The 24,506-nt window shown below is 57.5% G+C and overlaps 1 protein-coding gene and 1 long non-coding RNA gene across 2 annotated transcripts; one reads left to right on the top strand and one right to left on the bottom strand.

Moving 5' to 3' along the window:
- Positions 1-346: 346 nt before the first annotated feature.
- On the bottom strand, positions 347-7,863 carry LOC116436789. The gene is made up of 3 exons (XR_004237066.1): positions 7,720-7,863; positions 1,963-2,097; positions 347-1,320 (listed from the first exon to the last, which is right to left on the bottom strand). It is a non-coding gene; the product is annotated as an uncharacterized LOC116436789 (long non-coding RNA).
- AQP5 (aquaporin 5) lies at positions 6,879-11,198 on the top strand. The gene is made up of 4 exons (XM_032094163.1): positions 6,879-8,062; positions 9,341-9,502; positions 9,732-9,815; positions 10,458-11,198. The coding sequence occupies exons 1-4, from the start codon at positions 7,700-7,702 to the stop codon at positions 10,641-10,643; spliced, it is 795 nt and encodes a 264-aa protein (XP_031950054.1). The 5' UTR covers positions 6,879-7,699; the 3' UTR covers positions 10,644-11,198.
- The last annotated feature ends 13,308 nt before the right edge of the window (positions 11,199-24,506 follow it).

Below are 24,506 nucleotides of genomic sequence, written 5' to 3'. Positions count from 1 at the left end.
GAGATTGGACGCAATTCCCAATCCTAAGGGATGATTTACGGATCATTATGGATCGTTTCCCTCCCCCTGCTCTGACAGGAGCCCCCCACCAAATGCTGCTCTTCTCCCTCTGCTGCAGCGGCACCGCCCCCTCCTCCCACCAGCCCCATCCTTTCCTTTCCCCCGTGCTCTTCCTCAGGTGTTGGAGCGGCTGCTGCTGGAGGGAACAGGAGGGAGCCCAGCTTTGATCTGGCCCAGACCAGGTGTTTATCCACAGCCAGTCCATGCAAATACCCCCAGAGGGCTTTGCCAAGGCAGCACTTCCAGCCCTGGTTTGATCCACCCAGACCCGGGGATTCTGCTTCCCTTTGCTCCTCGATGGTGAATTTGAATTTTAGCTCAGAAGAGGCTCCTCAAAAATTCCCTCTGTTCTCAGCAATGGCAATAAAATCACGTTTTAAATCATTCCCAGTGTCAAATTGAATTTCTCTTATCAAGTGCTCGCTTTTAAAAGCTGTTCAGGGTTTTTGATGCTTTTTAACAGAAAATGAATCCAGGTAGGCACGCAAGAAAATCCCAGCGGACTCCTCCAGAAGCACCCTGTGCATGTTCTGCTGTAGAAACAGCCACAGCTGAATTCAGTTATTTATTTAAATTAATCTTGGTGTGTTCAAAGTCTCTTCTCCAGATCGAAGCATTTCATTTATTATTTACCCTGGCAATGTTTAAGTCTCGCAGGGCCTGATCTTGAGGTTTAATGTCTGATAATGGCTCTCCTCTTCCACGTGAAGTGCTTTAAATTCCCTTTTACCCCCTGAATTCGGACACGGGGATCAAATACTGACACATTTATGGAAAACACTGGCACGTTTATGGTAAACAGTAGATATAAAGTCCCATAAAGTCACCTCCCAGACCCCAAACCCCTCAGCCCGGTGGCTGAAGCAGCTCCAGGAATACAAATTCACCTTCCCTGTGGAGCTGTGTCACTTCCCAAACTTCCCTGTCAGGAAACCACCCGGACACTCCAGATCGCGCCGGGGGGCTGGAATTGGAGGGCAGGGTCAGGAACCCGGAGCTGCCACAGACCGACCATAATCCTCCCTAAACTGGCAACACTTGGGATGTTGAAAATGATCCCAAGGGAGTGCTTTGAGCCAGGATTTGAAGCATTCCCATGTCCTGCCACCCCCAAGACCATGAGGTTTTCCCCTTCTCCACCTTGGGCTCCGGGATGGCCTCAGCTGTGGGCTGATCCTTCTGCAAAGCTGCACAAATTCCGGAGCACTTTGGACACATCCCTGTCCCCTTCCTTGCCTTTGCTGCTTGGCTGCCATATTCCTGGAATCATGGAATTGTTTGGGTTGGAAAATGCCGTGGAGACCAGCGAGTCCAAGCGTTTCCCCAGCACTGCCACGTCCCCCCCGACCATGTCCCCAGGTGTCACAGCTTTGAAATCCCCCCGGGGATGGGACCCCACCCCTGCCCTGAGCAGCTGTGCCTGGTCTGGAAAATCCTTTCCATTGAGGAATTTTCCCAATATCCAACTAAAGCTCCCCTGCCACAGCCTGAGGCCATTTCCCTGTTCCCTGGGAGCAGAGCCCGACCCCCCTCCGGCTGCCCCCTCCTGTCAGGGACTTGTGCAGAGCCACAAGGTCCCCGCTGAGCTTCCTTTTCCCCAGGCTGAGCCCTTTCCCAGCTCTCTCAGGAGTTCTCCAGCTCCTTCCCTGCTGCTCCAGCCCTTCCCCAGCTCCGTTCCCAGCTCTGGCCTCGCTCTGGCCCCTCGGGGTCTCTCTTGGCAGTGGAGGCCTGAAGGGACCCCAGGATCTGAGGGGCCCCAGCAGAGCCCAGCGAAGGGGCCCTGCCCTGGTCCTGCTCCTCACCGCTTCTGACACCATTTGTAGTCATTCCCAAGGAATTCCCTCCTTTCCCCACTCCGCCTCCGGGAAGGAGCATTGCCACACCCACCCACTGACCCCTTACCTGTTGTGGGGGCAGCTGAGGGCGACCCGAGAGCATCCAAATCCCTGCTCAAGGAATCTGAGAGAACCTGGGAACACCGACCTCGATCCCAGCGCCTGAAGGGTGTCTGCACCACGTGGGGAAACAGGGAAAGGACTGGAAGAACATGGAAATAAAATCATGGCCTGGAGAAGCCCAAACCCACCTGCACCTTGGAAATCCCAGCCCAGGACAAACCCCTTCAGCCCCTGGTCACACCTGTGGGACAGGGAGGACAGAGCTCAGCCCAGGGTCACCTCAGTGGGGGCAGAGCTGAGTTCTCTGTTGGCGATTCCTTGGCCTGACCTTTCCAAATCCTGCCAGTCCCAACCCCAGAGCCTCCATCTGTCACTTCCCTGCAATGCCATGACCTGCCTGGGATCAGGTGCATCATTATTTTGCATCATTATTTTTATGGCTCTATTTACATATGGAGAAATATTTCCCGAGCGTGCTTTCGTTGAGGAGGGGCCGGAGCCAGGAGGGCAAGAGGAGGAGGCAGGGCTGGGGGTAGGAGATGAGCACAGAGCATCCCAGAAGGTGCCGATGCTCCAGGGGGAAGCCAAACATCCCAAAATTCTGCTGTTTCCAGGGCTTTAGTAAGACCTGCTTCCCAGGGCTCTGCCAAAGGATCTGCTGGAGAGAATGGAGGCTCTGCTTCAATTTTTATCCAAATTTCCCAGGAATCCAAACAATCGAAAGAAAAATCCCACATTTCCAGACACCACTCAGTGCAAGAATCTTCAGCTCCGGACATGATGGCACAAGGGATGTTCCCAGCATGGGTGTCTTTAACTCCCCAGTGAACGTTTTAAAGCTGAGAAATTCCGTGGTGCATTTGCTCAGAGTCTCAGAGGTAGAATGGGGGGGAAATGGATTTTCCCATTCCCCAGGTGTCCCCAGTGTCCTGCCGTGAAACCTTGGGCACTTGGACCCAGGGGATTGTGTGAAAATCTTGGCTTTTCACAGAACCATGGGAAGATTTGGGCAGGAAGGGACCTTAAAGCCCATCCCATCCCACCCCTGCCATGGCAGGGACACCTCCCACTGCCCCAGGCTGCTCCCAGCCCCGTCCAGCCTGGCCTTGGGCACTGCCAGGGATCCAGGGGCAGCCACAGCTGCTCTGGGAAATCCATTCCAGGGTCTCCCCACCCTCACAGGGAGTAATTCCTTCCCAATGCCCCATCCATCCCTGCCCTCTGGCAGTGGGAAGCCATTCCTCCTTGTCCTGGCACTCCAGGCTCTTGGAATTTGTCTCCCTTCACCTTTCCTGCAGCTCCTTCAGGCCCTGCAAGGCTACAGTGAGGTCACCCCAAAGCTTCTCCTCTCCAGGCTGAACAATCCCAGCTCTCCCAGCCTTTCCTCCCAGCAGAGCTGCTCCATCCCTCTGATGCCCCTGGAGCCTCCTCTGGATCTCTGCAGCAGCTCCAGGTCCTCCCTGTGCTGGGCCCCAGGGCTGGGGCAGCTCTGCAGGTGGGGTCTCACCTGAGCACAGGGGCAGAGGGGCAGAACCCCCCCTCCCCCCTGCCCACGCTGGGGCTCAGCCCAGGCTCGGGGGTCTCTGGGTCCTGTCCAGCTCTCACCCCCAGCACCCCCAGGATGTTTTTAGGAGTTTCCAGATCCCTGCAATGACACCAAGAACTTGTTCGGTAATTCACGGTGGTTTTCAGGTGATTCAGAGCCTGGTTGTGATTTCAGGTCCCTCTGCCTTGGTGCAGCAGAAGCTCCTCCAGCCCAGGCAGGACGGCACTGCCAGGGGAGGGGGAAATCCCTTCCCAGGGACATCTCCCTGCCCACATCCTTTCAGTTCATTCCCAGGTGTGCTCCTGGTAAACCAAGGAAGGACTGCACAGGTGCAGACAGTTCCACAGCAAACACCTTTCCAGGGGAAAAAGCCACTGCCCCAAACTCGTCTGAATCCCGGGGACACAACAAACGGCCCCTAAGAATTCCAAGGGAGCCGAAAGGGCGCCTTTGGATGCCCCTGGTGCCGGTGGCTTTGCTGGAAAGGGCTGGACCTGAACATCAGGACACCGGGGCTTCATCCCACCTCTCCCACTGTGTGATCTGGTTTTCCCACCGGGCTTTTGCTTTCCCTGATACTCATCATTATCCCATGGGACAATTTAAGGATGATTTCAATGCAAATGAGCTCCTGAGGAGGCAGAGCAGCCTCAGAGCTGCCTCGAGACCGCCAGGAATTACTGAGCAAAGAGCAGAGCCACGCTGCCATTAAGCTTCGTCACCAGTCAGCACTCACAGAGCCTCTGTTTAGGTGGCCCCCGTGTTCAGGGAGCCCAGGCCACCGGCACTGTGACCCCCGGCAGCCACGGAGGGCTGGAGGACACCCTCGGGACAGCCCCAAAATTCAATGTCACGGCGTTCGGCTCTGAAGCCGGGACTAAAGGAAGCCAAAGCCTCGTTGCTGCAGGGCAGGAGAAAGTGGAAACGCCACCAGCCCCAGGCCAGCGGTGTCACCACTCAGCTTCAAAGAGAGGGCAGCAGATGGGGCTCCGATAAGAGGGATCCTTGGAAGCCCCATCTGAAACACCTGCACAGGTGCATCCAAAGCAGCAGCAAACCCTTCCCTGCAGTCCCTGACTGAGGATCAGGAGAGCAAAGTTTGCTGCTTCTGCTCTGTGATATTTCAGTTTTTCCTTATCAATGCCTTGTTGCAAAATCCTGAAGCTGAGCCAGCAAGAAACACCTTTTCTCTTCAGAAACGGAACCAGACTCTCTCCTCTGGTGTAATCCCAGCCACGGGTTTTGGGTCATCTAATCCCAGCCCATGACTCGAGGTCGTGGGTTGGACTCGAAGATCTCAGAGGCCTTTTCCAGCTCAGTTGATTCTGTGCTTCCGATCCCAGTTCCAGCAGGATTGGTGTCTCCTGCTCGGGACATCCTGTCACTGTTATTATCCCTGCCCCTGTTACTGGGCCAGTTTTAAGGTCCTTGGCTGAGTACGGAGCCAGGCGAGGAGGAAATCCCCAGTCCTGCTGGTGCCGGGCTCAGCAGTGTCTGTAACCTGCCTCTGCCAGGCCCCGAGGTGCAGCACGGAGCTGGACTCACCAAAACTGCGAGGAAATGCGAATTAACAACAGCTAATTAACAACAGCCCCGCGCGGGCTCCTGGGCAGAGTGGGGACAGCAGGGACCGACAGGGACGGGCACGGGGTGGCCCCAATGGCACAGCCACCTCCGGCCCCAGGCAAGGATGAGGCAGCGGCTGCCTCCCTCCCACCCCGTCCCCGAGCAGGGACCCTCCGCTGAGGGATTCGGACAGGTTTGGGTTGTGTTGTTCGTCTGCTGATGCCAGCGAGGAGGAGGAGGAGGAGCAGGAGGAAGGAGGAGGAGGAAAGAGGAGGAAGCAGGCAGCCAAACCTGCCCTTGTTGCCAAAAGCCTCCTCGTGGTGTGCCCTGCAGGGCGGGTGAAGCGAGGCGTGTGTGACCCCTCCACGTGGGTGTCCGTCTGTCAGCACCGCCTGCCCGGGGCCCGGCAGCTCCTTGCCCAATTCCATTAAACCTGACACATCAAAGCACTTTGAGTTCAGCCAAGCTCCTCGGAGGGCACAGAGCCAGGGAGAGGACAGGGAGCCTTCCCCACGCCAGGGCTGACATCAGAGCAGCCAAGCAGGAATGCCCCGGTGAGAAAAGGTTCCCGAACTGCCTCCGGAAAAGAGGCTTCGCGCGGTGTGTTGGGAGGGAAACGGGACGTTTCTCTCCTGAAGTTTTCCCTGTCATTCCCAGCCGCATTTGACCACATGCCCTAGTCAGCTGCAGGATTTTGCTTATTATTATCCACACTTGGGAGGCTGGAAGAGCATTTTTTTGGCTTTTCAGCCAAAGCAAGAAGTGTGCTGGAGGAGCCGACAGCAAAATGCAGCCGCCGCCAAGGGAGATCCAGGATGGGAACACTGAGGAAGGGTTTGGAGGATGGGAACAGGGAGCATTTTATCCAGCTGGAGCCACAGACAGGGCTGAAGGGAAGTGGCAAGTAATTACTGTAGCTGGAATCCGGCCATGGTGTCTTGAAATACCAGCTTGCAAAACTTTCACCAAAACATGCCAACGGACCAGGTGTTTCGAGGATAACAGATCTGGGCTTTGACTCTGCAATCAGCCCCGGGATCAGCAGATCTAGGAGAAAACCATTATCAGGAATTAACGCTGTAATAGATCCTCAGTCCCTCGAGGCCCTCCAGGTCTGTTTTGCTCAGGATTTTGGGTATAAAGGAAGGGAAAAGCTCATTTATTTCCAGTTCTGGACAAGAACGTCTCCTTGCTCTGGACAGGAATCCTCCCGGTGTTTGACAGCCTCCTCAGAAGGCAGCAGTGAATCCAGCTTTCTGGATTTAGGGAGGATTTTAGCAATGTCCTGCCTGCAGAGCTGTGCTCCCTCAGTGCTGGAGTGTGGGTGCCCCTCCGGAGGGACCTGGCAGCCAGGGATAAACCTGGCCTGGGCATCACTCGAGAAAGGAAACGTGGATCAACCGAGCAAGGAGAGCAGATCTGGCACCCAAACCCATCTAAAAAAAATAATCCTGGCACAAGGCTGCGAGGGCTACGAGAGAACCAAGAATTCTTTGTTAAGCGTCACCCGAGACCTTTTCCGCCCCAAAACCTCAGTCCTCAACAGCTCCGTGTGCACAGCCCCGAGATCCTCCCCCGCCACTCCCTGCCAGCCAGGGATCTGCAGATGGATGGGTTTGGGACAGAGGGCAGCGCCCCAGGAACATGAAAGGAGATGTGTAAACACGGCCTGCGTCCATGCAGAGCCTGTGCCTTGGCGTTGGCATTCCCAGGAGCAAAATCACTGCTCGTTGAGCAAGAGCTGGAAAGGCAGAAAGAAAAGGAAAGGGCGCAGGTGTCAGGGGAGGAGACGCCGTCCCCGGCTGGGAGTAGCCCCCAGTTCCAGCACTTGTTCCAGTGCTCTGGAAGGAGCAGCAGAGAGGAAAGGGAGCAGAGGCTCCCAGCCACGCTCTGCGCCAGGAGCCTTCTCCATCCCGGTAACGCCATCCCATTTCTCCATCCGTGCACCTCAAGGAAGCTCCGGCTCATCTACAGCTCCCCAGAGGGACAAAGCTTCCCCCAAACCCTTCCCTGCTCCCTGGACAACTGCAAACCACCGCCTTCCTGGAGCTGAGCTCTCTTGACAGCCTGGGAGAAGCTCCAGCTGTTGAATTTTCCTTCCCATTTCAAGGTCCCATGGAAGCTGAACGCACCCTGAGCTCGGCCCCGGGAGAGCTCCTCCAGCCCAACGAGGGTTTCCAACAGGAGCAGTGCAAGCACAGCGAGGGAGGGATTATTAACTACACCTGTGCTGATGAAACACCCAGGACCTGGCGAGAGGCAGCAAAAGGGAAAAGCAGAGGAGGGAGCTCAGCCTCGTTATGCAACCTCGTTATTTAACGACCACAGAGACACCCTATAGGGGCTCTTTGTTTGCAGAGGGAAAGGAGAGAAATGCCACCAATATCTGAGTCACTGGTTCACCAAGAGGCTGCGAAGACATTTCAGATGGAAACTTTTCCAGGTTCACATGATAATTTGGGAGGACTGGCTAATTCCCTGGCTCCACCCACCAGCCTGTAACACAGCTCCTGCTGCTCTTGCATATATAGATAGGTATGGCCCTACACCTGGGTGCACACACCAGAGCCCGGACACAGAGCAACCCTAAACTTTCTTCCTCCCTGGCTGCCCTCCACCTGCTCCCACCATGAAGAAGGAAATACTAACCCTGGCCTTTGCTCGAGCCGTCTTTGTGGAGTTCATCTCCACGCTCATCTTCGTCTTCATCGGGCTGGGCTCAGCGCTGAAGTGGCCATCGGCCCTGCCCAGCATCCTGCAGATTGCACTGGCCTTCGGGCTGGCCATCGGCACCTTGGTGCAGGCCTTCGGCCACATCAGCGGCGCCCACATCAACCCTGCTGTGACCATCGCCTTCTTCGTGGGCAACCAGATCTCGCTGCTCCGCACGCTGCTCTACATCGTGGCCCAGCTGGTCGGGGCCATCGCCGGCGCCGGGATCCTCTACGGCGTCACCCCCGCCAACACCCGCGGCAACCTGGCCATCAACGTGGTGAGTCCCGGCCGGGGGCGCTCCCCTCTCCCCTGGCCTTCCCTTCGGCGCCGACACGGGGAGGAGAATCCGCTGGGATGGGTCCTCAGTGCTCTGTCCTGCACGAAGAACGGAGGGCTGGGAATGGGCCGGGAGTGAAGCCGAGCTCTGACATGACGGCTTTATTGTGCCGGTGATGAGTGGGATGTTTTTCCCTCCTTTAATGAGGGCTTCCTCTGTCCTGAGGGCCCCGTGAGTCACCCGCACCACTGAGATGTTCCCGAGTGCAGCCTCTCCACCTGGAGATTAGCGCGGGATAGGAGCTGTGCCAGCAGCGGGGGGGAGGGAGCAGAGCCCAGTCAGACCAGTATGGGCAGGGGGAGCAGAGCCCACTGGAACCAGTGGCTGGGCGAGCTGGGAACAGAGAGGGATGGGAGAGGTGGTGGGGGAGAGCTGGAGAAGGAGCGAGGAGCAGGACGGAGCCGAGGGGCTGCTCCCAGGGGAGGAGGGGGCACAGCGGGACCCTCAGAGATAAGCCGGAATGAGGTCCAGCCTGAAACCCTCGGGGCAGTGCTGGGAAAACACCTGGAATGGGAGCGGTGGAGCCGCCACTCCAACCACGGCCAGGCCTGGACCCCTGGGAGCAGCACAGACGTTGCGGAGGGTTTGGTCACTGGGATGAGGAGCTCCAAAGCCTCTCATTCCACAGGTTCCACATCCCAAAGAAGCCAGATTTAGCTAAAAAATGAGCTGTGATGGGTTGGGTTACTTTGTCCTTCCCAGGGCCAGTGGGGTCGAGTCCCCCTGAGAGTCCCCAGCGTTTTGTGCAGTCACTGGGACACAACAGCCCCTCCCACCCCCATGGCCTTCATCCCACCCCTCACCCTCCGTCCCATCCCAGCTGCTCCTCGTCCTCCTGGGCAGGTGCTCCTCACAGTACAGGGCAGAAGTCAGGGTGCAACAGCCCGCAAGGATCAGAGGGGAAAGAAATGCAGGAAAAAAGGGAATTGGCAGCAAAGCGCTCAGTGCTGTGGAGACAGGGAAGTGGAGAGAGCTGTGGAGAGCCCAGCGAAGGGACAGGCCCAGGGGAAAGACAGATTTTGGAGACTTGCAAAGAAAGAAAGATCTTTTTTTTCCTTTCAGAGAAGGAGCAGGGAGCCTGAGCAGGGGCTGGGCAGGGGCCCCGGGGGGCTTCTCACCCAACTTCACCCTCCCAAATCTACCAGCAAAGCACCCAGAGCCCTCCCGGTGATGCCGAGCCCTGGGGAGGGTTAATTATTGTCCCTCTCGTGGTTCCAGCTCAACAACAACATAACCGCAGGCCAGGCCCTCGTGGTGGAGATCATCCTCACCTTCCAGCTGGCCGCCTGCATCTTCGCATCCACGGACAACCGGCGCAACGGCGTCGGCTCCCCCGCACTGTCCATTGGCCTCTCCGTCACCGTGGGCCACCTGGTGGGGGTGAGTCTGGGCTGAGGGGCCTGTGAGCACAGAGCTCCCCACAACGCCCTCGTGCAGTTGGTCCTGAGGGAGCTGCTCTGGGAGCGACAGCACGGGAGGTCTTGGGGCTCCTTCGTGGTGGGGGGGGCATCTCCAGCCCTCTGGAACAGAGACACCGTCGGGGGCCACTTCAGTCCCAACGAGCAGCTCCGATCTGCTCCTTAAACCAGCGTTCTCCCCACACCTCCAGATTTACTTCACCGGCTGCTCCATGAACCCTGCGCGCTCCTTCGGGCCCGCGGTCATCACCAGGAGGTTCAGCTCTGCGCACTGGGTGAGTGCTGGTGGCACTGGGGACAGGGACAGATGGGAGCCACGTGGGGACAGGGCAGGGACTGCCATGGGAATGACAGGGGTGGGGGTTTCAGAGCCCACCCCAGGCAGGAAGGATTAAAAGGGGCTGGAGAACAAGGGAGGTTTTGCCCCTTGGTGCATTGGGAACAGTTAATCCCCTGGCACAGAGCCAGCGAGGGGACAGAAATGAACCCATCCCTGGGTAGTTTGGGTGGGAATGACCTAAAAGCTCATCCAGTCCCACCCCTGCCATGGGCAGGGACACCTTCCACCAGCTCAGGTTACTCCAAGCCCCATCCAACCTGGCCTTGGACACTGCCAGGGATGGAAATCAGCCGTGGTGCCCCCTGAGCACCACCGGTGTCCTCTGAGCGCACGGAGAAGCCCAGCTTGGTCCTTGCTCTCACCCAGCACTTCCTGCAAGCTCAGCCCCAGCCTTGCAGAGCAGGTTGGGCCCTCAGCGAGCACTGGCTGAGGGGGTTCAGCTCAGGAAGTCTCTGGAATGGGTATTTTCCTCTCCACGTGGCAGGAGACGTGGAGCAGGGACGGGTGGTGGTGCCATGAGCACACCTGGAGCACCAGCCCCAGGAGCTGCTCTCACCGTGTCCCTGTCGCTTTCCAGGTGTTCTGGGTTGGGCCCATCCTCGGGGCGTGCTTGGCCTCCCTGCTCTACTTCTACATCCTGGTCCCCTACTGCATGAACATGTCCGACAGGGTGGCCATCATCAAGGGCACCTACGAGTCCGAGGAGGAGTGGGAGGAGCAGCGGGAGGAGAGGAAGAAGTCCATGGAGCTGACCCCGCCGTAAGAGCAGCTGGAACAGCCGAGCGAGGGGAGGAAGCCCCACACAGGGGCTCACGTGTGCCCCAAAGCCAGGCACGACCGCACCCAGCTGCAGCTGCAGCCTCTTCCTCCAGACTTCCCATCCAGGCCCCCGGGGCTGCGGGAAGGCCGGGGGCTCTGTGTGTGTGCGTGTGTAAAGAACCCCTGCATGAGCTCTAGAACCTCGCCAGCTTCCCCGCAGCCACAAAGCCCCTCAGCCAGCCCTGGCACCCTCGGCTCCATCCCTGCCCTGCCGGTGCCGCTCTGCACCACGGCAGGGCCCCGGGCCCCGCCTTGGGGCACCTGCAGGACCGCACCTGGCCCAGGTATGGCAACACCTGGGGGCCCTGGGGGAAGGGGAATGACCGCTTAGGGCAGGGGGGTGCAGCCACCCCCCAGCCCCGGGGCTGCTCGTAGATGCTCTTTCACCTTTCCTGGTGCTGGGAGTCCTTTTCATTCCCAAAGAATGAGACTTTTTGGATTCTGTGTTGAGATCTTTGTATTATACTTTATTATTTATTGCGAATAAAGGAAAGTTAAAAAAAAAAAATCCTGGGTGCAAATCTGCTCAAGTCTCAAAGTTCAGGAGGGAAAAGGGATTGAGCTGGATGTAAACTCATCCCAAAGGCTCAGGGGAACAGCGAGGGCTCAGACCCTGAATCCTGGGGGAGCTGGTGGGCTGGGAGGGGCAAACATCAGTCCTGGGAAGGGTAAGTGGGCGCTTGTGATGGAGTGGGGAAGAGCAGCAGCTCCAGGGCAGCTGGGAGCCCATCCTGGGGCTGGCATGGGCTGGGAGGAGCAGGAGCGATCCTTCCAACTCTTCCAACCCTTCCCACACGGCCGGTTTCACTCCAGCCGTACCAGTTCTCCCAGACGGCTCCACGGGTGCCCTCAAAAAGTGACCCACAACTCCCCAGCCCCTCACCTGTGCCAAACCCACACCTTCACCTGACCTTCTGCTCTGGCCCTGCTCTTCCAGTTCTACCACAACCCTCTGCCAGAGCAGCTCCCGGCCAAGGCACCGGCACGGGGACATGGGCACAGGGACACTGGGACAGGGGAACCGACACGGGGACACCAACACCGGGCCAGGGACACTGCGACAGGGACACCGGGCCAGGGACACCGGCCCATGGACACCGGGACAGGGACACCGGCCCATGGATACCGGGCCAGGGACACCGGCCCATGGACACCGGCCCATGGATACCGGGACAGGGATACCAGGCCAGGGACACCAGGCCCGGGACACCGGGACAGGGACACCGGCCCAGGGACACCGGGACAGGGACACCGGCCCATGGACACCGGGACACGGACACCGGGCCAGGGACACCGGGACAGAGACACTGGGACACGGACACCGGGCCAGGGACACCGGGACAGGGACACCGGCCCATGGACACCAGCCCTGGCCCAGCTCCCTCCCAGCCACTCCTGCGATCCAGCCCCTCCTCCGGCTGCCCAGGGGAGGTTTCCACACGGACCCCCAGGGAGGTGGGAGACTCTTCCCTGGAGCTCCCCGATCCCAGGTTCAGCTCAATCCCAGCCGGGAGAGTCCTGCAGCCTTGGCCAGGGGGGATGGGCAGCGTCACCTGGATTTTGGCACCCCTGGACCTGCAGTCCCGGCTGAGCCGGGGGAGCAGCACCTTCACGTCCCCAGGTGTCCCCAGAAGGGGTTGGGGACCAGCAGGAGGGGGAAGGGAGGTAGAAGAGTGCTTTGGATCTGCAGCAGGGCCAGGAAATTAAACCCTGCAAACCCACCCATCCTCAGGGATGGGCTGAGGACCCCCCACGCCTCAGTTTCCCCTTTTGAAGGATATTCAGCCCCTTTCCCATGGGGAGATGGGAAAAACACCAGCCCTGGGGAGATTAAAGCAGGCCCAGATCCCAGAGATCCCTCTCAGGGGCTGGGGCAGGGCAGCCCCCAAAACCTGCGCCCCCCCAGTGTCCTCCCCCTGTGCCCCAGGACCTGAGGGCCTGAGGGTGCACCCAAGGGTGCATTCAGCCCCCCCAAATTGGGAATCTTGGCCATGCCCCTGATTTTGGAGCTCCGAACCCCATCCATCCCCACACCGGAGCAGGGATGAGGGAGTCCCGGTGGGAACTGGGGACCACCACAGCCTCCCCCAGATGTGCCCAGCCCCCCCCAGGTGATGAACGCCAGGGGAAGGAGCCCGGGCTGGGTGTGAGCCCTCCCGGGATGAATCAGAGGCTCTGCAGCTCCAGCTCTGTGTCAGCACAAAAACCACCCAGGGCCCAGCCCTGAGCCCAGCTCGGGTGTCACTGGGGGGATTTGGGGTCAGTGGGACCCCGAAGCAGGGCAGGTGCAGCTGAGCCCAGCGGGAGCCCTCAGGAACGCGGAGCCCTCAGCTCCTTCCCCACCCGGCTCCCCTGACCCTGAGGATTTCATCCAGGCAGGGAGGGAATTTAATCCAGGCTGGATTTTGGCATCCAGCAAACCCCGTGACCTCACCCTGGCCAGGGCAGAGCCCAGGTCAGGGCTGGGAAAGCCTGAGGTCCTCCCACCTGTCCTCACCTGTCCAGGAATGGGAACAACAGCACTTGAAAACCAATGAAGAGTTGGGGTTTGTTATTATTATTATTATTATTATTACTTCTTTACCATTCCAGCTTCTTCAGACCAATTTTTAATGAGCTTGGAAGGCTGGGAGGCAGCAGAGCCCCGCTCACTCCTTGAGCAGAAATTGGTTTTTCACAGAAAAATCCACCTTTATTTCAGCAGGAACAGCAAGGCCAGGTACAAACCCATGGGTTCACTCCTGATTTACCTGCACTGCTGTGCCGGTTTTCCTGCTTCTCCCTCAAAACAGGAGTTTCCATTCCAGCAGCAGCATCCCATCCCATCCCAATCCCGCATTCCCCCATCCTATCCTATCCTATCCCATCCCATCCCATCCCATCCCATCCCAATCCCACATTCCCCCACCCCATCCCACCCCCTTCCCCAAGCCACACAGCTCCACCCCCGTTTGGGGTATAAAAAGGTGAATTACACTTTATTGCCAGTTTTTTTTGCCCTAATTTAAACGTTTCTCACCAGGTGAAGCCACTCCAAAGGCACCTCATTACCTTTCCTGGGTGCTTTTGCTCTAATTAAGGGTTATTCCCTGAACATGCCAGGAGCAGCTGCTCTGCTCTAAGAAGATTTCTCAGACAATTCTCCCTCCCGAGTGCCTTTCCCATCCTCAGGTAATCACTGCTCAGCTTTAAAAATTGGAATTTTTTTTCTGGAGGGAGGAAAACCCCAAAGATTTTCACAGGTTGCAGCAGTCTGGGAACCTCCTGTTTTTCACACATCAAAGAGCTTTCGGGTCTATTTAAGCCTAACTAAGACCTCCCCCAGATAATTTAAACTCCCTGAACCCCAAGTTTTCCGCACAGGGCCAGGGCCATGAGAAGAAGCAAAACCCAGTGGAAATGGCCCAGCTGAAGATTTTTCTATGGGATGCAGGAGCCTTTCTGTTTCTGCTCCTCGCAGAGGGTGAGGCCCAGCTCCGTCCAGGGGGAGCAAGGACAGAGCTCCACATCTGGGGCGCATCCCTCCCACCCTGCTCCCAGCTCCAGCTGTTTCGCATCCCTGAATGCGTCGCTCGGATCCTCAGGCCCTGAGGCAGAGCCCGGTTTCGCCCGGGAGCTCAGCCCAGCTCGCTGGAAAGATGAGGAGAAAACAACCCAGGAAATCCCAGGGAGGGAGAAAAGCGTCACAGATGGGTTTGAATCCCAGCTGGGAAGTCTGAGCAGCCCAGGAAGCACCTCCCCACTCCAGGAGGAATTCCAGGGCAGTTCTGGAAAGCCCCAAGCAGGCAGAGAGCAGCTCAGGAGCACCACGAAGGAGCTCAGCCAGGAGAGAGAACAGAGAACCCAGAACAGAACCCAGAACAGAGAACCCAGAACCCAGAACAGAGAATCCAGAACAGAGAACCCAGAACCCAGAACAGAACCCAGAACAGAGCTCGGGCCTCCACACCAAGAAACTTCACTCCTGCCAATACCGACATTTCCAGAGCGTTTCCAGGGCTGAAATGCCGCCGGAGCTGTGGCCCAGGAGGGAGCCCGGCCTGGGTGTTGGCATTAGTCATGGCACAGGCTGTGCCAGCACCCACCTCCTCCAGAGCCTTCCTCCTCCTACTCAGCCTCTGCCCAGCCTGTTGTGCCATGAGATCCCTCGTTAGGAGCCAGGAAACAGCTCCCAGGCCACCGAGGGCCAACAGCCACCCTTCCTGTTGTCACCCCCCCGGCCAGGAACGCGGCCTCCGCCTGAGCAGCAGCTCCTGGAATTTGTGTTTGGCTCCCTGGCTCAGACTGTGGGGATTTGGGGTCAGGTTGGGCACCCCGCAGTGCTGCCGTGCTGCCCAGTGCCACCAGTGCTCTGCCTGGTCCCCACAGCACACCGAGACCCCAGAGTGTGCATGGGAGGGCAGCACCATAATTCATGGGATTGGTGAGAGTTGCCCAAAAACCACCCAGGACGTTGAGGAGGCGAAGGGCCGGAGATGTCCAGAGAGCAGGGAGGGCAAGAGGAGAGCCAGGGGTGCTTCTGTTCCCACCTGAACACCTCCTACAGCCTCCAAAATGCCTCTGCAATAACCCCCCAGTCCACTTTAATAAGTCCCAACTCCTACGGCCCAAAAAATGCCTCTTTAATGAATCCCAACAAGGTTAATGAGTCCCAACTTAGGTCTTAAGAAGTCCCAACTCAACTCTCATAAGCTCCAACTCCTTCAGCCCCAAAAACACCTCTTTCAAGCCAGAACAGTCGGGAGTTTTCAGCAGATGTCCCAAGCTGGGGACCAGGAGGGGACAGGCATCGCCCTGCCCTGGCCCAAGCCATGGGTGCTCTGGAGCAGCACCCCTGCGAGAGCAGAGGGTGCCCAGGGCATGTCCTGCTGCCCTCTGCTGGGATTGTCCATGAGGAAAGGAGGGGCGGCCAGGAAAACCCTCCCCAGAACAGCTCCACCTGAGGGAAAAGGCCGCTCTCGCTTCCATCCACCCTTCCCAAAGCTCAGCCTCAGCACTCCATGGATGTGCAGGTTCCCTCCCTGCTTCCCTGGCGTGTGGAGACTCCGGCTCAGCGCCGGCGGGATCGGGGCTGCTCCCGCTGCCAAGTTTCCTCTTGCTCAAGGTTTTGCCTCGGCTTTCCAGGATCTGTTTGTTCTTAATCACCTTCCAAACAAAGTCCGACGGCGGCTCCTCTGAGGGCTCCTGGTGGTGGCATCAATAAAAGTCCAGAGTAATGAGGGAAGATAAAGCTGCCCCGCAGGCCTGAGCTCGGCCTGACAAAGGGGCTTTGTTAGGAAAGGTCACCTCCGGAGCCGGGAGGGTTTCCCAGGCTGGAGAAAGCGAGAACTCAGCAGGCAAGGAGGGGATTAAACTCAGCTTTGTTAAACTGCAGCCCTGGGGTGAGGCCGCTGAGCTGCCCCAGCTCCCCCAGCCAGGCTTTGGGCTGGGTTCCTCCTAAACAAGAGCTCCTCAAGCTCGGTGCCTCCATCCAGCCCCAGGACATGCAGGACAAGACCTTGAGGACCCTCTCCATGCACAAAACCACTCAGGAGAAGTGGGACCTGATCCATGGCAGAAACAACCCCTGAAAAATCACCACAAACCACCAAACAAACCAAGTAAATCCCCTGGCACGAAGCCTCCAGGATCCAGGCCCGGCTCTGCCACTTGACATTAATCCTGCTTGGCAAAGGCCACGGCAGCTCCTGTGCCCACAAGCAAGGTGCAGCTGCAGGTTGGGATAAAGCCCTCTTGTGCAGCCAGGATTAAAAATGGGGATGAAAACAGACTGAAATGTTTGGCACAATCGGCCTTTTCTAAAAAGTCAGAACGCAAAAAAACAAATCAATTCCTCTTCCCCTACCAATCTTTCAGCTTTTAGCAGTGGGGATTTTTCCTTCCTTCCCAGGAGCTGGTTTAGCTGGGGACAGGGCAGTTGGTTTCCTGCCAAGGAGCCAAAGAAAGGGAACCATTTCTTCACTCTTTTTTCTAAAAATTCCTTATTTTTTAAGCTACTTATCCCAACAGCCAATTGTTTCCTCACCGGGAGCCCCCCACTTGGAGATCAGAGTCCACAGGAATTCTGAAAGCTGTTATCACCCTCACAGGGAAGGGATATAAAACTCAGCTTGTTTTCTTATCTCTTGGAACAGAAAACCTCCGTGTGTTTCGCAAAGGAGCCCTGTAGGAACAGTTAATCAGTGGATAAAAGCGTGTTGGGTGTGCAAACACGGGCTTATCCCACCGCTGACATCAGGGCTTGCATCTCCACGGCTTTGTCCTGGATTTTTGCCACGTCGTGTTTGGATTTTGAGCTCAAATACAGAGCTGGGCTTGGCAGAGCTCGGCTCCCTCTCTGCAGCAGCATCCCCGCAGCAAGCAGAGCTGTGCTGGCGTTTGCTCGTCCTTCCTGCACCATCCAACCCCCAAATCCTCCTTTCTTTCCATGGAAACAGCAGCGCACCTGAGAGCTCCCCTCTGTGCCAGCAGCCACCCCAGCCCCTCAGGCTGTGCAGACAACCACGTCTCGGTGTCGTGGGTCAGAGCCTTCCCAGGGCAGGGAGAGTCCACCCACCCCAGCCACGACCCCAGGCCAACCACAGATGAGCTGATGCCATGAAGATTTTTTGCCTTTTCTTTTATACCCCTGTTATACCTTTTTACAACTTCTGTATTCTCAGTGCTTTTTGCCTCCATTCTTGGACTTGTTTGTCAAGCTAAGAGACTCAGCATTTTAGAGGCTTTGTAGCCAGGGATCAGTGTGCCCCAGAGCCCAAGGTCCTCTCCAGAACATATTCTGTAAACCAAGATAGAACCATCCAGGGGAAGGCTCCTTGGGGAGGGGGGGCTCACTTGAGCCTCTCATTAGGGAATCTTTGATAGATCTGCTAATTAGTAAAACCTATAATGTTATACCCAATGTTGGGGGGGACACACACTTGGTGGGGTGCATCTCGATGCATATGACCTGGACGTGTGCACCTAAGGATCCTTAAAATAAATACCAAGGTAAAATCCCTTTTCCCCTTCTAACCGTGCATGACTCTTGATTTTAAGACCAGGAAAAGGCATCGGAGCCATCGTGCTCTGGATCATCGGGAGCCAGATCCAGCAGCAGATCCAGCACTGGGCTTCCAGCTTGGGCCATTGCTATTTAGGACCAGTTCTAGCCCCAGAACCGGCCCAAAGGGGCCAAATCAGGCACTGCCGGGGGTGTCTCAGGGGGAGGCAGCTCCTGCCCCAGCTGGGGGGGCCCAAATCCTCCTGGCCGAGGTCTGAGGGTGGTCAGGGATAAATCCTGCTCCCCGTGCTGGGCCGGGGCCGCATCTCAGTTCTGAGCTCAACAAGAGAGACCCCGAGGGGCCGGAGCGAGTCCAGAGCTGGGAACGGAGCTGGGGAAGGGCTGGAGCAGCAGGGAAGGGGCTGGAGAACTCCTGAGAGAGCTGGGAAAGGGCTCAGCCTGGGGAAAAGGAGGCTCAGGGGGAACCTTGTGGCTCTGCACAAGTCCCTGACAGGAGGGGGCAGCCGGGGGGGGTCGGGCTCTGCTCCCAGGGAACAGGGACAGGGATAAAGTGCCTGGGGAAGTTTAGGTTGGATATTGGGAAGATTCCTTCATGGAAAAAGTTGTCCAGCCCTGGCACCAGGGCAGTGCTGGAGTCACCACCCCTGGAAGTGTCCAAAAGCCACGGGAATGTGGCACTGGGGGACCCGGGTTAATGCTGCCCGCGGTGGGGGGCTGATGATCTTGGAGGTTTTTTCCCAGCCCTGATGATCCCAGGATTCCACAGCCTTGGGAAAAGGAGGGCTCAGATAATCCAGGGCGGCCAAAAGGCCGAACTGCCCGGCTCCAGGTGAAGGAGCTGAGGCCAAAGGGTCCTCACGGTGCAGCTGCAGCTCCCGGGGCTCCTCGTTCCCGGCCCAGAGGAAGAGCAAAGCCGCGGCCAAGCCTCGGCGGCTGAGCAAACACGGGCGGCTGCTGTCCAAGCAGGCAAGTGAATCTGGAGGCACAATTTGTCATCTAATTGCAGCCACACCCCCGGGATTAATTGCTGCATTTGAATGCTAAGCAGGGCTGATTTACGGCCCCATCAGGTTTCATCAGCCGTTACCGGTGATGGGTGCCCAGCTGAAAGCACTGCAAACAGCCAAAAAGGGCCTGAAGAGGGCTTTTTCCGACTTAGGAGTATTTGGGTTGTTTAAACATCCCCAAGCCTGCAAGAGAGGGAAATTAAAACCTTGGCCACATTTGCTCCAGACTCCACTGAAGATTTTTGGCTCGTGCACGAGGGGAAGTTGCCTCGGGAGGGTCTCTAAGATTTCCACAGAATTATGGGCAGGAAAAAGAGTCAGGAAAACAAAAACCTGATGTTTTCCCATATCCAAAGCCAGAGGGATGTTTAGCAGAAATAAACCTTTAATGAGGATAAACCATTAACCACCGTCTGCCTCTGTCTCAGATAAAGAGGGGAAATCACCCCTACCCTGCCCTGAAATCAACGGTTGTGAGGCTGCAGGTGTGTAACCACCGAGGTGCTGGGCCAAACCCACCCTGCAGCCTCCCAAAACCACCCCATGGCCTCTCAAAACCACCCCATGGCCTCTCAAAACCCATCCCACAGCTTTCCACACCCATCCCTCGGCCTCCCAAACCCATCCCTCGGCCTCCCTAAACCAGTGCTCGCAGCTGGGGATGCCCAGAGCTGCCCCAGTTCAGCTCCTGTGGGTCCCAGTATGAACCAGCAATCACTGGTGCTGGGCCCTGAGGGCCTGAGGCTGCTCAGAGCACCCAAGGGTTCCCCTATACCACCTGATAGTGCCCAAAAAAGCCTTTTCTCCAAAAGGAGAGGGAATCAGGGAGCGTGCTGGGAGCACGCGGGGAGTGAGGGAGCACCCAGGAGGGCCAGGGAGAAACAGGGATCACCCAGGAGGGCCAGAGAGCAGGAGAAACCACCAAGGAGGGCCAGGGACCAGGAGGAACATCAGGCTCCCAGGGCTGGAGCCCATGGAGGGCCTGGAGCCCAGGATTTTTAGGCAGTGGGGGCTCCACTGGGTGCGTCCCATGCCCTGCTCTGCCCAGCAAGGCCGGGGAGTTGAAATGAGTTCACCCAGGTGAGAGGACAGAGCCTCCAGCCTGACCTCCAGGTCACCCCAAAGACCAGCTCCCCATGATGAGGAGGAGCAGGGACACCACCGGAGGTGTCACCGCGGCTGGGGACCCACCGGCGTCCCGATCCCAGGGGTGAGAGCCCCGTGCCCGACCCCAGAGCGTTTCCCCTGCAAATCCCGTTTGCTCACCCATCTCCCAGCCCGCAATGGGTTCAGGCTGGTTTCTGCTCCAACCTCCACCAGTGAAACCACTGCCACTCTCCAGGTGCCCGCCCAAGTTTCCCACGGGGAAAGCACGTCCTGGACCCCCAATGGCTCCCTGTCCATGTCCCGTGTCCAGGGGTCACGGACATTCAGAGCTCAGGAAAGGTGCTTGGGGACAGAAGAGCGCTGGGAGCCGGGGACAAGAGGGACCTCACCCAGTTTGTCACCAGCCATGTGAGAAGTGTCATAAATCCATCAGAAATGGGGATCCACCACAGGGATCAGCCTGAGCTGAGTTTTGGGAAGGGCCCAGTTTTTGAGTTCTCACGGCTCAACCCAGCAGGTCCCACTCTTGGCACCATCTCAGCTTTCCCACCCCTCTCCTCCTCCCTGGCACTGAGCCTGCAGGACATCAACTCCGAGATGTTCCCTGCCTAAAATCCAGGCACAAAGGGGAAAGGAAATAATCCCCAGCTCTTCAGAGCTGCCAAAATACCCGGTGAGAATGCCGAGTTTCGCTCTGCAATGGCCCCTCCCTTGGCTCTTCAACACCTTCAAAGCAAAACAGAAAAACCAGCCCAAAAAATGCTGAGACCAAACCCAGGCTCTCGGCGTCACTGGGGAGGTTCCAGGTGGAACCAGTGACCCAAGGAGGATTTTCTTCACCAGTTCTGCCTTGGCCGCTGCGGCACCTCCAGTCGTGATGGGGAGGAGGAGGCCACAAACCTCTTCAGTGCTGATTCCCAGGGTCCCAGGCTTGGAACCATGGCTGGGACACAGACAGGCAGGTTCTCCAGCCCCTGGACCCTGGGCTGGGCTCGGTGGGCAGCAAAGGTCTCTCAGAGGAGCCACGGTGAAGCCAAAGCCTTCATTCCTCCCTGTTTGCTGTAAATCCCCTCAAAATGAAGCATCCCCTGGTTTGGCCCCACCTCAGCAGTTTGGGTAGAAATTTAAGAGCAGGCTTAAGCATAAACTTCCCTGGAACTGGATTTAAGGTCCCTTCTAACCCGAACCATCTGGGCTTCCATGACAGACCCATCGTGCTCCCAGCCTGGTTTTAGACTGTCCCAGCAGCACCATGTCCCACCACCCCCATGGAAGCAGCCTGGGCTCCTCCTGCCTCTCCCCACTCCTGGAGATCAGTGCGTCCTCGTGAGAGAGGAAAAAGTAGGAAAAGGGCTGGATGGGGAATGGATGGGCTTCCCTGGAGGTGATGGACGTGGAGTCTGGACACAGTCCAGGAGTTTTCCCTCCTCGGCTTCTTTGGGCCCTGTTCCATCAGCACAGGATGCTCCAGTAGCCTCCAAGCTGCTTCTCCAGGGATGCTCCCAGAGCCAGAGTTTGACCCCAAACCACCCCAATTCGGCTGTGATGTCACCGTGATGTCACCGTGATGTCACCGTGATGTCACCGACAGCACCCCCGGCCCGGGGCCTCCCACCCCCAAAGAGAGGGAATCGCCGCGGTCCTTGGAGGGGCAGGACGGGAGTTCGGGGAGCCTCGGAGAAGGGAGGAGGAGGGGGCGAGGATGATGAAGGGCAGGGGAGGAAGGGTGGGAAGAGGAAGGATGGGCAGGGAAGGACAGACAGACAAACGCTGCCACCTGCTGTCCACAGAACCTCCCAAAGTCCTGAACTGGGATGAATTCAGCTCTGCGGGATCCCGGAGCTCGGGATCCTCCTGCCCGCTGTGCTCCTCCGGCCTGGGAGAGCCACGGGCAACTCCATCCAGCTGGAAAAGGGAGCACGACTGGGAATGCTCGGAGTGGGGAAAGCTCCTCGTCCCACGGGGCTGCAGAAAATCGCCCGGGGACGGTGGAGAAAGGGTCCCATGGGACATTTCCTGAGCCCACCCCAGCAGCGGGAGCCACGATGAGGAAACCGAGGAGCCACAAGAGAAGCACGGGGTGAGCCGAATGTCCCCTCCCTGAGCTGCCACCCCCGCAGGCAGCGCCGTGGCCTCCCGGGCCAGGGGGACGTTGCAAACAGCGACATGGTGAGCTAATTTGGTGGCAGTAATAACAAACATCCCACCCGAGTGATGGGCAGGAGAGCTGGCCCTCTCCTCCCGAGATTCGGCTAATTAACAGCCCCCTCCCTCCGCTGATGTCAGGCTTCCTCGAAAGGCCGTCTGTGGCCCTCATTAGAGGCTCCTCAGGATGAGTGTCCTCTGAACACCGACCTTATTTTGACAGTGGCAGTAATTACAGAACTCTCGGTGGTGCAATGACAATAATTACCCAGCCACGAGCAGAAAGGGCCCGGGGGGAGAGCACAGAAAGTGGCGGAGAAATCCAGACCGGAGCCCTCGTCCCTCCTGGTGGGAGAGACAAGGCCCAGCTCCCCAGGACTGGCTCTTGTCTCCCACTGCCTGTGAGAAAAGGCACATTCAGAGCCCCAAACACCGAATCCTGGGCATTCCTTGGCTGGAAACTCCCCAGGCATCTCAAAACTGCCCTGGAAACACCTCCTGCCACCCACACTCGGAACGCGGAGCCCTCAGGAGCCCTCCTGACCCCTTCAGGGGGTTGAGGGCTCTGCCCTGGGCCCACCTGGGAGCCCCCACCCTCCCCCGGGCCCAGACCCGGCTCTTTAGGGCTGCCCTCAGTTTTCCTCTTCTCCTTTTTCCTTCGCTGGATTCAAGGATTTGAAACAAGCAAGCCCAGTTCCTATGGGACACCCCTGGAAAACCATGGGCTGTTGCTTGATGAATTCCAGGTGTTCCCGGGGCTCCTGGGCTGAGCCGGGATGTCCCACGAGGACCCAGAACTGCAGCCCCTCCTGGAGCCTCGTTTCACCCCCAAATCTCATAAATCACAGGGAACATCCCCAGTTTCAGGTCTGGACTTGGGGAACCACACCGGGCTTGGATCTGTGGGATCCAAGTGGGATCTGCCTGGCTGAGGAGCTGCACCAGGAATTCCACTCGGCAGGAAGCAGCAGGAAGTGTTTGGAGACACAAATCCTCATTTTACGCCTTTGCTCTTTTTTCCTTCGTGTTTCTTAGCGCCAGTGCAGGTGCTGGAAAGGGCAGCCCGTGGGCAGAGGGATCCATGCAGGACACGCTGTGCCAGCAAGAGGCCACCTCACCTGAGAGGAGGAAACCCACAGGTCACTACTTAGGTCCAAAAAGTGGGGGGGAAAATGAAGTATAAGAGAAACAGCAACAACAATTAAAAATAAAAACCTCATTGAAGGCGTCATTTGGAAAATCCGCCAGTAAGGATATTTTGTGCAGCAGCCCCGCTCCCGAAAAGCTATAATGATTCACAGTGACCCATCCAGGAAAAGCAGGATACCCGTGACCCACCTGTCAGCTCTGGGCATCCTCCAGACGTGTTTAAAAGCACCAGGAAGGAGAAGAGTTCAGCCAGAAGTGGCTCAAAGGAGGAAAATCAGATCTGGCGTGGAGGGAGCGGCTCTGTGCCCAAGGTAGGTGCCTCTTCCTCCCTTCCTTCTCCCAGTCTCCCAAGGAATTAAACCAGGTAAGGAAAGCATTTGGTGATGGGCAACAGAAATCTGATTTTTGGCAAATAAAGGGTTTGGGGGGGTGGCGTTTTATTCCCGCAGAATCCCTGAGGAATCCAGTGAAAATAAGGAATGTAAGATACGAATAAACCTGCTCGCCTGGAAGGTGCTTTTCCAAGCAGTGGGAAAGTTCTCCAGCACGGTGGTGATAATTCCGGGATAGAAGTGTCACCCCCAGATAGAAAATGGGAGTCAGGGATAAAGTTCATTGCAATTAATTTTCTCTTTGGGTATCGCTGTGTGTGCCCGCGCCAAAGCGCAGGGAATGCATCGACAGGGAACAGGGAATGCACTGATCGGGAATAGGGAATGCACTGATTGGGAATAGGGAATGCATTGACAGGGAACAGGGAATGCACTGATGGGGAACAGGGAGTGCACTGATGGGGAACAGGGAATGCACTGATGGGGAACAGGGAGTGCACTGACAGGGAACAGGGAATGCACTGATTGGGAACAGGGAATGCACGGACAGGGAACAGGGAATGCACTGATGGGGAACAGGGAGTGCACTGATGGGGAACAGGGAATGCACTGATCGGGAACAGGGAATGCACGGACAGGGAACAGGGAGTGCACTGATGGGGAACAGGGAGTGCACTGATGGGGAACAGGGAATGCACTGATGGGGAACAGGGAGTGCACTGATGGGGAACAGGGAATGCACTGATGGGGAACAGGGAATGCACTGACAGGGAACAGGGAATGCACTGATCGGGAATAGGGAATGCACTGATGGGGAACAGGGAGTGCACTGATGGGGAACAGGGAATGCACTGATGGGGAACAGGAGTGCACTGATGGGGAACAGGGAATGCACTGATCGGGAATAGGGAATGCACTGATGGGAACAGGAATGCACTGATCGGGAATAGGGAATGCACTGATGGGGAACAGGGAGTGCACTGATGGGGAACAGGGAATGCACTGATGGGGAACAGGGAGTGCACTGATGGGGAAACAGGAATGCACTGATGGGAACAGGGAAT

Source organism: Corvus moneduloides, chromosome 30 (genome assembly GCF_009650955.1).
Source record: "Corvus moneduloides isolate bCorMon1 chromosome 30, bCorMon1.pri, whole genome shotgun sequence".
Classification (NCBI taxonomy): Eukaryota; Metazoa; Chordata; class Aves; order Passeriformes; family Corvidae; genus Corvus; species Corvus moneduloides.
The sequence above is the reverse complement of the archived record's forward strand: the minus strand, read 5'-3'. Positions and strand labels throughout refer to the sequence as shown.

Excerpts from the sequence above, each read along its gene's own strand:
- AQP5 (XM_032094163.1), top strand. The coding sequence starts at position 7,700 with ATGAAGAAGGAAATACTAACCCTGGCCTTTGCTCGAGCCGTCTTTGTG. Across the intron at positions 9,503-9,731 it reads CCGTGGGCCACCTGGTGGGG|ATTTACTTCACCGGCTGCTC; the intron begins GTGAGTCTGGGC and ends CCACACCTCCAG. Across the intron at positions 9,816-10,457 it reads GGTTCAGCTCTGCGCACTGG|GTGTTCTGGGTTGGGCCCAT; the intron begins GTGAGTGCTGGT and ends GTCGCTTTCCAG.